General features: G+C 42.6%; 1 protein-coding gene across 4 annotated transcripts in view; it reads right to left on the bottom strand.

The window, feature by feature from the left end:
* LOC115266350 (protein outspread) overlaps positions 1 to 12,211 on the bottom strand; it is a 709,621-nt gene that overhangs the window by 145,256 nt on the left and 552,154 nt on the right. For 3 of the 4 annotated variants that reach the window (XM_029872484.2, XM_029872485.2, XM_062851589.1), the window contains exons 4-6: positions 9,576 to 9,764; positions 9,446 to 9,509; positions 1,632 to 1,850 (exon numbers count right to left, since the gene is read on the bottom strand). In XM_029872484.2, coding sequence (XP_029728344.2) covers positions 1,632 to 1,850; positions 9,446 to 9,509; positions 9,576 to 9,764 — 472 coding nt within the window. The remainder of the gene's footprint in view (positions 1 to 1,631; positions 1,851 to 9,445; positions 9,510 to 9,575; positions 9,765 to 12,211) is intronic. The other variant, XM_029872487.2, reaches the window with a different exon arrangement.

Raw genomic sequence — 12,211 nt, 5'->3', positions numbered from 1 at the left:
TCAACATGCTATAATTTTTGATTCTGACCAATAGGCGAAAAACAAATCTAAAGGTCCAATCTGCAAAAGATAGGCTCTCTTTGTTCCGGTTCTTTTTAAATTATTACGATGTCACTGTGAACATTTTGACAATTTGTGATGTAAAGATTGGCAAAGGATTGTTTAATCTACCTTCCGATGCAAGAAGTAAATCAAATTTTATAAATACAAGCAAGTTATAATCGAAAGAGAGGTGACTTAACGAGAGCCTCTCATATGCACTTAGGACCTATAGAAATGTTTGGCCAAAACGTACAACAAGTATTTAAGTAATTCTGAGTGTGCTTAAGTTTTGTTTTAATGTGCCATTAATAAATATTAGAATTATTGTGTTAAGTTTAAAATTTTAGGTGTCTGTCAAGAAAAGATTTTAGGGGGTGCCAAATTTGTTCTAGGGGGTGCCAGGCACCCCTGGAACCCCCCCTTGTTACGCCAATGCCACTCGGGTCAACACGCGTACACACGCATGGTATTTTCTGATCAACGTCGTTCAAAACGCGAAGAAAACAATGTTGACACAGAAGAGGAAGCAATGAAGCGCGGATTCGAATTCCGAAACTGAATGACTAATTCGCCGGAAGTTCTACAGATGCTGGGGGAGGAGAAACCGGAAAACCGGTATATTTTAGCCGCGATAAGCAGACGGCGTTCCCGTTCTCAACAATACCGCTCGGAAGTTTGTTGAGCAGATTATCCCTCCATTGCTTAGAATCCTGGTCCTGGAAGTGGTCCGGGCCAAATCACGAAACAGTTCGCGTTCTCGACGACGCACCGCGTAGAGACACGTACGAGAGAAAGCTACTGACGAAACGGCTTTTCACAAGTAGCGTCATGGAAGTCTTAGATTCCCTCGGTTTGCTGAAAGAATGAATCACGAAAAACATTTGTCAGTAGGAAACCAGATAGAGGTCATCGTCTTCAAGGAAGGCCGTGCGTGCTGACTGCATGTGGTTGAAGAACTGGGAACCCTAAACGTTTGAAGAAACTGGAGAAACATCTCCCAGGACCGCCGAGATAGCGCTGGAGTAAAGTTGGCTGTAGCTAACAAGGCATCACGGTAGGCAGGTAGAGATTTATTTCATATGTATTGGACTTGGAAAGTTTTGGATGGGTACTAAATAGTTCAAAGAGAGTATATCTCAAGGGGAGTCATCTGAGTCATCTTATAAGGGTTTATGTAGGTTGGGTTCAGTTACATTATAATCAGAGCCCAAACTCAGTTCAATCGGATGGAAGACATTCGCAAAATTGTTATGGGTATCAAGTGGGTGGTATGCCAAAGATTCAACAGTGTGCAATTCCTGCAAAACCCCCATAATTTCAATGCTTTTTGAATTTAGCCAATAATAGCTCTTCTCTCGATTCAAGAACCAACCGTATCTAGTTCTAAATGCCCTGTTATGATTGAGTATTCAAAGCAATTCCAAGTGCCCTTGTAGCATACTTCGAACAAGTCAAGCCCATAATTCGTCTGTGTTTATGCGCTTCCACTCGGCATTCCCAAGCCGCCCGCCCCATCATAAAATCGCGAAAAATAATTCTGTTCGAAGAGGATCGACGACGCGATCGGCAGGCCATGGATAGCGACTTACCTTTGGCGTTCACGTTGTTGCTGCCACCGCCGAGGTTGCTACCGGTCGTCGTCATGGCCGTGCTGCTGTTCTCGTTATTTGCATTTAGATTGTTCTCGTCGGTGGTGGCCGCGGGATTCCAGGAGCAAGGCGCCGTCAGGGCCTCCAGATTAGCCACGACGGGTGATGGCAGCATGTCTTTGTGGTACGAATTGTGCCGATTCCGACCGGCTGATGGAGCTGTTTCGATTTGTTTTCACATCACAAGGAAACGGCGCGCGAAAGGAGATGAAGATGCCAGCAGCGGATGCAGTTGCAGTTGCCGATGCGCGCAGGTGAAGGGAAAGAAAGGCAATGGAAATACAATTACTGACTGGTGCATTCCTTCGGTTCTAGCGGTACTCCTATATTGGCAATAGATTCTTTGAGCGAAATGAGAAATTTGTTCTATGCAAGCAATTTCTGTGAAATTATGAATAAATTTGCATCTGGAATGAGGAAGGCAATTGGAGAAGGCATCTTTTTGATGATGCCCGGCTCCAGTCGGTGGCTGGAGGGCTTGTCGAGATGTAGGTAAGTAACGTTAGTGGGACGAGCACAACAACTTCTGGCTGCCGTGTTGAATGTGGGGAGTATCGATATGTTGTAATTTATGACGAGTGGCTAATGAGCAGGGTCGGCAAGATGAAAAGCGGAGAAAATTTAGTAGCATGGATGATCTGAAATTTGATTGGACTGGACACTTAGGCGGTGGTAACTGTACTCAGTTTAACATAATTCTAGCTGATCAGTCTGTGCGGCATTCAGCCGAAGATGTTGTCAAATAAATAAAAAAATAAATAATTCTGCATGTGTTTTTATATAACCGAATATGGAGTATTTTAGTCATCACAACATCTATCATATTTCAAAATAAAATCCTTCTTAGCCATTCTCAAGCACAATGCCTAATATGGCCTTTGAATATTTCGAGCTTTTGAAGACCATTTTTGACCATATTTTTAGTTTTATATCCATTCAATGATAAGCCTGAAAGTCATCGTAGATCGTCAATTTAACCCTAGTAAGGCGTTGGGGTCAATATGATCCAGACAGGCACTCTGAACGTGCACTACGCCATCATGGTGTTAAAATCCTAACACCCTAGGAGGGTTATTTTCTTCGTTAGATGATTGAATGCGTAGATAGACGACTTTTTCAAAGAGTGACAACCACCCCGGGAGAAACTTTATTGGATGATTACTTTATGATGAGGAAGGTTTTTTTTCTAGTTTCCTAGTACATAGTTGGGAATGACTATTGCCAATGATAGTAACGAGATTTTAAACTAGGACTATTTTATCTCGTAACCAAGAGAGTAGCCAGCTTTTCGGTAAGGGGGGGAGGGGCTGGGCAAGCACCCTTCGCCAATTTATATCTGGAAGCTTTTATAACTGAACAAAACATGATGAAATTGAATATAATAACATTATATTCTAAAAGCATTAGGTATTTAACCCTTCAGTTGTCACGCTATTATATTTTGTACAATGCATTGAAAAAAGCTCGCCTGTTCTTTACGAATTAACGTGGTAGTGTTGGCCAATCTCTGGAAGATTTAGAATTTTTGAAGGAATTCTCGTAAAAGCCTTGAAACTGGAGGAAATCCTCGATGTATCCCTGTCAGAATTCCTAAAAATTTAGCCTGGAGAAATTCCTAAAAAAATCCAACAGGAATTTCCGGAGAACTCGCAAATTTTTAAACTGACTCCAATTAGAGAATTCATCGGAAAGATGATCGCAGTAGGCGTAGCCGCGTGCAGACGTGTTTTGTTTTGCTCGTCGCGTTTCTTTCGCGTTCGCCAATTTTTTTTTGTGATTCTGCTGACGGTTTGGCCGGTGCTACGCCATCCGGATAGCTTCCGCGTGTGAAAGAGTGCTTGTTTTGTGAGAATTTTAATGGTCAGGAATGGATTGATGGAATTCGAAAAAAAATAATAATTACCAAATGAATCGTGCGATAGCGGGGGTTTTCAAAGATTGTGTGTGTTTGAATGCCGCTCACGATGCCCCTGCTAAAGTAGTTCGGGTTAGGAAACGGTGCTAAAATTCGTTTCGAGAGTGTGTGTTGTTTATTTCGCGTTTTCACGGCGCTACGGTGCAATGGCGCTACGACTTCCAATAGCTTTCCATTGTAAAGTTTTTGTAAAGCCACTATGACTGCAGTTTTGTGAGTTTTGTTTCGTGTTTTTTTTTTATGTAATGTGACCATTAAACCACCGCCATACCATCAGTGATTCGCGAGGGATTACAGAATCATCCCATGTGGCTTAACATTCATAATCTCGTGGGAGCTAAAGTGACGTGTGTTCAAATGATGACTGACTGCAAGCGCAACGGTGGCGAGACGAGGAGGAGGCCTGACTGCACAATGAAGACGTTGCCATGGTGATGGCAGCGCTACCTTGGATTGCATGGATTCCGGTGAGAATGTTCTGATTACTTTTACTACAACAAAATGAACTAAATACGCGCCAGTTTCAAAGATTTTCTTTGAATCAGGAAGTGTGTTTGCATTATCATTATCCAAATGATAACGGTAATGTACACATGCGGGGCTTATTGTAAGTGAAAGTGACTTCTGAATGGACGTGTCTCTCCAGCCATTCTGAAATGGGTCTCTGAATCTGCAATAGAGCTATCACCTTCTAACTCCCGGATTAAAGCTTTTTGCAATAACATCAAAATGATATTGCAGAAAACTTTCTTCCATAATACCACTGCCGGACAGTGGGGGTTAGTTGGATCACACACACACACACACACACAACTCGCAAATTTTTAAACTATCCTGGAATTTATTCAAAAAGAAATGTCTGGAGGAATTTCCTAGAGAACCCCTGGCTTATCTTCAGGACAAAATCAAAAGTTGTTTTTAGGTCAAGTGGGTTTGGACAGGGACTGATGGAACGGCTAACAGCATTACAACAGCTTCCACCTAGACTCGAAACATCGGCTTTAATTAAAACAGTTGTTTTATAAGCAACCCGAGGACCGAAAGTACGCCAGCAATCGCTATCAATTTATCAAAGACGATCGTAATTTTATCAAGAAATTCCTGAAGTAATTCTGGAGGAGAGAATTGGACAGAATTCCTGGAGGTGTTCCTGGAGAAATTCCAGAATAAAATGCGTGGAGGAATTCCTGGAGGTATTCTTGTGGAGAAGAAGAACTTTTGGAGAAATCCTCGAATCCTGAATCGCTAGGGAAATCCTTGAAGAAATTCCCTAGGTATCCACTAGCATCATGTTTCGCCTTTTTGGCTTTATACAGCCAATATAGAGCTGATTAGTTCTACACTAGCACTGTATTGGCGCGCAAGGTGAACAATAGTGGCATATGGTTACTTGGGTCGTGGAGAAAGCCCTGGAAATATCCCCGAAGCAGTTCCTGGAGAAATTCTAAGTGGAATTCCTGGAGAAATCCTTGTAGAAATACCTGGAGGAAAATCTGGAAGAATTCCGGGAGGAATCTTTGGAAAAATTCCAGAAGGTATTCCTAAACAAAATCGTGGAATAATATCTGAAGGAATCCTTGACGAATTGCTTACAGAATTTTTGAGAAATTGATGGATCAATTCCTGGTGAAATTCCTGGAGGAATTCCTGAAGAAATTTCTGAGGTAATTTCTGAAGGAATTCATCGAGGAGACCCTGTAAATATTCCTGGAAGAAATCCTAGAGGAATGCCTACATGAATTCCTGGAGAAGTTCCAGGAAGAATTTTTGAAGCATTCCTTGAGGAATATCTGGAGAATTTGCTGGAGGAATCGCCGAAAGAATTCCTGGAGGAATCTCTGCAAGAATCCAAGCAGGAATCCCTAGAAGAATGCCAGGGAAAAATCATGGTAGAATTCTTGGAGGAATCCCTGAAGTAATTTGAAGGGATTTTTTTTATTACCGTACGGGTTTGAGCCGAGCTCAGTTTTTCATGAAACTTTTTCCACAGGCAGGGTTCATAGATAAATAAACCAAAAAAGAAAAAAAGAAAAAAAACAGGGTCACCTATTTTCCCGGAAAACTCAGGTGGATTTTTTTACTTTTCCCTGATACTACTTACTTTAAAAAATCATAACTCAAGAACGAAGCATCGTAGAAACCGTGGCCAACTTTGTTAAAAAATGTCCAAATGTAAGCCTTTTTTTTTTTTGAAAAATCATAACTTAAGAACGAAGCATCGTAGAAACAGGTAGGTGTCCTAATTTCCCTAAAGGAATCCCTGAACAAATTCCTGTAGATGTCTCTGGAAGCCTTGGAGGAATCCCTTGAAGAATAAATGGATAAAGCCCTAGAAATTACTGGTGGAATTCTTGGAGGAATTCTTGAAGCAATTTCTAGAGGAATCTCTGAAGGAATTCCTAGAGGAATGCCTGGAGCAATTACTGCAGGAATTCCTGAAAGAATTCCTGTAGTTATTCCTGGAGGAATCCCTGGAGAATATCTTAGGGGAATGCCTGTGGGAATTCTTGGAGGCATCTCTGGAGGAACTCCTGGAGCAACCTATAGAGGAATTTCTAGAGGAATTTCTGGAGGAATTTTTAGAGGAATACCTGAAGGTTTTTCTGGATAAACTTCTGGAGGAATTTCTTAAGAAATTCGTGGAATACCAGGAATAATTCCTGAAGAAATAACAGAAGGAATTCTTGAAGAATTTCTCAAGGAATCCGTAGAAGAGTTTGTGTAGGAATCCCTGTAACAGTTCCTGAAGGAATCCTTAGAGGAGTTCCTGATGGAACCCTAGAAGGAATCCCGGAAGCAGTTTCAGGAGAAATTCCTAAGGGAATCCAACAGTTCCTGGAGAAAGTACTGGATAAATTTCTGGAGGAGTTCCTTAAGGACAGACTTATTGGAATCCCTAAATGGCCGCCACAATCGCCGACTTTGGCACCTACTCACGATTTTGAGGGCACAAATCTCTTCGTAAACAAAACCAGCGCACCTGAGCTTCTTATTTTAAGCTTATTACAAGTGAGCAAGAACAGAATAATTAAATGCACTATTTTTTGAAGCTTATTTCTTGAGATTTGTGCGTCTGAAGTTTTGATGCACTGTTGAAGCGGGATTTCAAGACGTTTGTCCTTAAATAATACAAGGAGGAATCCCTGCAGCAATTCCCAGAGGAATTCCTGGAAGAAATCACTGGAGGAATCCCTTAAGAAACACTTGGAGAAGTTCCAGGATGAATTCCTGATGAAATCACAGATGGTATTCTCGGAGAAATCCTGAAGGAATCCTAAGAAAAAATCATGGGGCAACTCCTGGAGAAATCCCTGTAGCAGTTCCTGAAGCAATCCCCCGAGGAATTCCTGAGGAAACCCCAGAAGGAATCCCGGAAACAATACCAAGGGGGATTCCTGAGGCAATCCCTAAGCACTTCCTGGAAGGAGTAATGAATTAATTCTTGCAGGAGTTCCTGACATAATTCCATGAGGAATTCCTGAAGGAATTCTTGCCTGGGGAAATCCTTGGAGGAATTTTCAAAATAATTCCTGGAGTTGTTCCTGAAAGAATCAGAGAAAAAATCCCGAGTGAATCCCTGGAGGAATTCTTGGAGGAAAATTTAGAGGAATTCCTGAAGAACTTCACGAGGAACACGGAAGTAAACCAATAAGGAATCCCTTAGGAATTCTCAGGAAAGCTTTCTTAAGAAATTCCTGGAAAAATTTCTGTAGGAATACCTAGAAAAAATCTGATGGAATCCATGCAATAATTTTTGGACGAGTTATTGTAGAAATGTTTAGATGGACTTCCAAAAGATCTTTTTGTACAAATATTTTTAATGGAATTCCTGGATTGATTATTAGATAATCTCTGGTAAAATTTTCTGGAATTATGGATTCCTGGAAGATGTTCCTGCTGAAACACTTCTGATTATGCCAGATGCCAGAATAAATTATTGGTACAATCTCTAGTGGAGCTCTTGAAGGAACCTATGGAAAATACCTAAAAGGATCTCTGTTGACATTCCTTTGAGAATCCCTAAAGAAATTCCTGGATAAATCATCGGAAAAAGCAATCACTGATGGAACCTCTTAAGATATCCTAGGAGAAATTCCCGGAATAATGTGTAGTGAAACCAATGGAGGAATTCTTTCAAAAAATCTCTGGAGTAATCCATGATGGAATCACTGAAGGAAGCCATGGAAAACAAAATCTGGAGGAATTCGTCGATGCATCATTACAGAAGTATCTACGCGACTGTTCGAGGGTTAATAAAGCTAATAATAAAGTATCTGTAATAATTTCTGAAGGAATGCGGGAGAAATTCTTGAAGCATTTCTTGGAACAAACCCTGAAACAATCACTATCAGAACCCACCTATCAGAAGAATTCACGAAGCAAAAAATCCTGGGGAAGTTTCTTGAGGAATTGCTGAGAGAATCCCTGGAGAAGTTGATTGATTGATTAATTTGTCTTTATTAAAGAGACTTTCAGCCCTTGGCTGGTTCGTCTCTCGGTGGAAAAGTTCCTGGCGAAATACCTGAAGCAATTTCTGAAAGTGTCCTTGAAAGAATTTATAAAGAAATCCCAGGTGTATTGCACTTAGCAAGACGATTGTTTGAGTTGAATACTAATGACAATTCGTGAATTGTATGCTAATATACTCTATTGCAGCATATGATTCTACAAAGTCCTTTTTTTTCTCTACCAAAACCGGTTTCGGTATGTCTGGAGATTTTGACATGTTGTTTTTTTATATTCCATGACTAAACATCATTTGGACCGGATCTGGTGTGATGGTTAGAACACTTGACTATCACGCCGAGAACCTGGGATCGAATCCCATTTCCGACAAACTCGCCGAAAATGTGAGTTCTTCCTTCGAAAGGGAAGTAAAGCGTGGGTCCCGAGATGAACTAGCCCAGGACTAATAGTCTCGTTAACCCTCTAATACCCAATCCCGCCTTTAGACGGGGTAGGATAGAAGCTTCAGTTTTGGCCAGTCCGGAGTTTTGGCCATAGTGCGGTATTGAGCCTGTTGCGATCTAAATCGGCGTAAATTTATTTTTTACTAGAAGATCCAATGTTAAAATCGGATCTAAATTCTATAGAAAACAGATGGAAACATTCATACAAATAATGTTCAATGTTACGAAGTGCTCCGGTCCTATTCGGTGCATCAATCATCGAAGCAAAACTCAATGTTTTCGTAACAGTTCAATGTAGAAGTCAAGCCAAGTAGAATATACCAACCGCTCCTCACAGTCCCCATTTGCTCGGATCATTAGTTATTATTGATTGCATAACGGGTTTCATATCATTTATAACAGATAGTATGAGCGTACGAACGAGCGGGTAGGTAGGTACTTGTAGGCTATTCTCGACATTGATGTTTTGTTCGCTCCCACTTTTGATTGGTTGCAGTTCGAGTCATCGTCGGCCGTCGATGCACCCCGGCTGTGCAAGCAATAAAGCTCCCTTGAATGATCTGCTGCAATGGACCAGGGACCGGGACTGACGGCGACGACGACGACGATTGCTGATTATAGTCTCTCACTCTCAACTCTTGTCGGGAGCTGATGATTGCCATCGATTTAAAATCCACTGGTCTCGAGTGGGCAGTAGAAGTTATTACCGATGGACCTACCGCTGAGTGTTGATCTTTAACAGTGGCCGATCGGATTAATTCAATATTGGCCCCTCGGACGCCAAGCACGTCAAAGTGTCCCACTAAAGTCATTTTTATAATTCACAAGTCTAACAATGTGACACTTCTGGAAGTCAGAAAATTGCCATATGCAAAGAACAAGAAGTTTCCTCACGTCACTGTATGGTGAAAACCGTTTGTCAGACTTACGTTGCGACTGCAGGATGGTGGTTGCTTGTCCGCCCGGGAACGTTGCATTCCGTTTGTGTCGACCCTGTGAAGTACAAAAATAGATTTGTGTTACGAAGTGTCTGAGCTTTTTTTTAAGTCGACAACTCACCTTTGATTTTGGGAAGGCCGATAGCACGTTGAACCACCACTTGGTTTCCTCCGGACAGGTGCCCTTCACGAATGTGACCCGCTCCGGTGCGGTAATGGCAATTGAGTGTGGATGACTAGTAACATCTTCAGCTGTGGTTACCTCCAGTACCTTGGTCATGTCGATTATGGCTTGAGGAATCGTTTCTGGCTGTATTTCAATGTGTAGATAAAAATACAAAAGGTGAGTCAGATAAAGCTGACAGGTAGATGGTAGTTTCAAAGAAATTGTTTAGCATGGAAGAATCAACTTTCTTATTAGATGCTCAAATAGACATTATACCAAAGGGAAATCAAAAATCAGCCTAGAAAGATTTTCGTCCGAATTGCTTGAAATATTTCAGTGACTTTGGCAACTGCAAACGCAACCCATCGTTCATTTGGCTCCTCATCAGCACGTGCTCGCTGCATCCGCCGCCTAGCCCGTAGGTAAGCGTGGTGCGGGGCGGTTCACAATGTTGTCAGATTTCTTGAAACATAAAAACCGCGCGGCCGTTGAAATGTTTCAAAAAGGGGCTTTGCACAAAAGTTCACTTGGTCTATTTTTTTAGAAAGGAACAGACGCGCCGTAGGAAACGCCGCAATGTTATTTCCCATAAGGATGAAGTAAACAGGGAGTGAAAACCGCGGCTGTACCTTTCGGAAGCGATAGGCCGCGTACACTTTGGTGCAAATCCCTCAATAGCTTTAGTCCAGCAGTACGCCGGACTTGCCTAGCCATGGTGGCATCACATGCACGTGAGAGCACCGCTTGTCCAGCTTGTCTCCACTTAGACCAACTAATTTTCGATCGCGGCGGAGCAACATATTCTGCGTCACGATCAGCCTACAAGAGGAACTGCAAAAGAAGACTACGCGGACTAAGATGGCGATGTTAAGTTTCGTTATGAAGATTTACGATCCCTTGGGACTAGTCAGCTCTCTGGCAATGCGATGAAAGCTATGGATACAGGGTTTGAAGAAGTTAGACAACGTACGAATCGGAGCTACTTTCCGGGGTACGATCTTACCTGCTACGAAGACCTAGAGCACCACATATTCGTGGATGGGAGTGCGCAACATACTTCCGAGTACACGATCGGGGATAGATACGATGTGCGCTAGTGGCGTCTGGAACGAAGGTAGCTCCACTACAGCTGACCTCCGTACCTCGATTGGAGTTGCAGGCCGCCTTGCTTGGCACACATCTGTGTAAGACCATTGGAGATGGTCATTCAGTCCGGATCAAACGAACGTTCTGTTGGAGCGACTCAAGCACTGTCATTTCATGGGTAAAGTCAGATTCTCAAAGGTATCGGTAGTACGTGGCGTTCAATGTCAACGAAATCTTAAGCCTATCGAGGACGGAAGGGTGGCATTAGTTGGGTACCAAAATCAACGTAGCTCATAAAGCCACAAAATGAGGTAAACGTCCAAACTGCAAGCTCGAAAGCGGATGGACCGGCGTTTCTACACAACGACTTAAAGGATTGGCCGAAGGACAAGTTTGAGAGAGCGATACACGTTACAGAAGAAGAGCTGCGGCTCGCTTATGTCTGAAGTCATTTTTTTTTGTTGCGGTTTCACAAATTCGAGCGGCTACTACGAGGCTTGGCGTTCGCTCGCCGATTCGGCAAAAAACTTCTGCGACGAATCAGGAAAGTGAAGAGCGACGAAACTACGGATATCAACAGTGAGGATTTGCAAATTGCAGTAAGAAGTCTCTGGCGGTTTCCCTATTCGGACGGTTCGGTTACGCAGATGAAGTCAATACAATGAACATGAACGCGCAAACGGCTCCCAAACATAGGCGAGCGCTGAGCCGAAGCAGTACACTAGCGCATAGGTTCCCAAACTTTCAGGTCGCGCGACCCCCTTTTGCCAGTTGACGTAGTTTTCGCGACCCCCCATAGAAATTCCCTCATTTGTTGTCTGTTACAGTAAAATATTTTACTGTCCCTCGCGACCCCCTTGATTAACGTCGGCGACCCCCCTGGGGGGTCGCGACCCACAGTTTGGGAAACCATGCACTAGCGGATCTCCCACCGATGCTAGACGAACATGGATTGTTGCGCGTAGATGGTCGGGTTGCTTCGGTAGATTGCATAGATCGAGACATCAAATTTCCGATAATAGAGATTGCTGACAGCTAAGCTACAAACAATAGCAACAGTTTGTTTCCATCGTAAAAAAAATCTTGCATGCTCGATTAAAGCGTTTGTGATTGGGTAATCAACGTGTAAACGACGGTTTTTTTAACAGGCCGTTTTGAATGTGTAATTTGATCCGTTAGCTTTGTTGTTGTTTTCATCGTAAAAAAACGCGTGCATAAACGCTCCCTCGGTTAAAGCGTTCGTGGCTGGTTAATGAGCGTGAAACACTGAAATTCTTTGAAACAATATTTTGACGTGTATTCATCAGCAAGCTGTCTGCAACCACTATACTGCCTAAGAGACACGCGTTTAAACCGTTAAACCGTTCAGATTTGTAGGCATAGACTACTTCGGGCCATATACAGTGAAGATCGGTCGTGGCGCAGTAAAACGTTGGGTAGCGATATTTACGTACCTAACTGTACGGGCTGTACACAGGGAGCTAGTGCATTCTCTTTCGACCAAC

Source organism: Aedes albopictus, chromosome 2 (assembly GCF_035046485.1).
Source record: "Aedes albopictus strain Foshan chromosome 2, AalbF5, whole genome shotgun sequence".
Classification (NCBI taxonomy): domain Eukaryota; kingdom Metazoa; phylum Arthropoda; class Insecta; order Diptera; family Culicidae; genus Aedes; species Aedes albopictus.
Note: the sequence above shows the minus strand (reverse complement) of the source record. Positions and strands in the feature narration are given on the sequence as shown.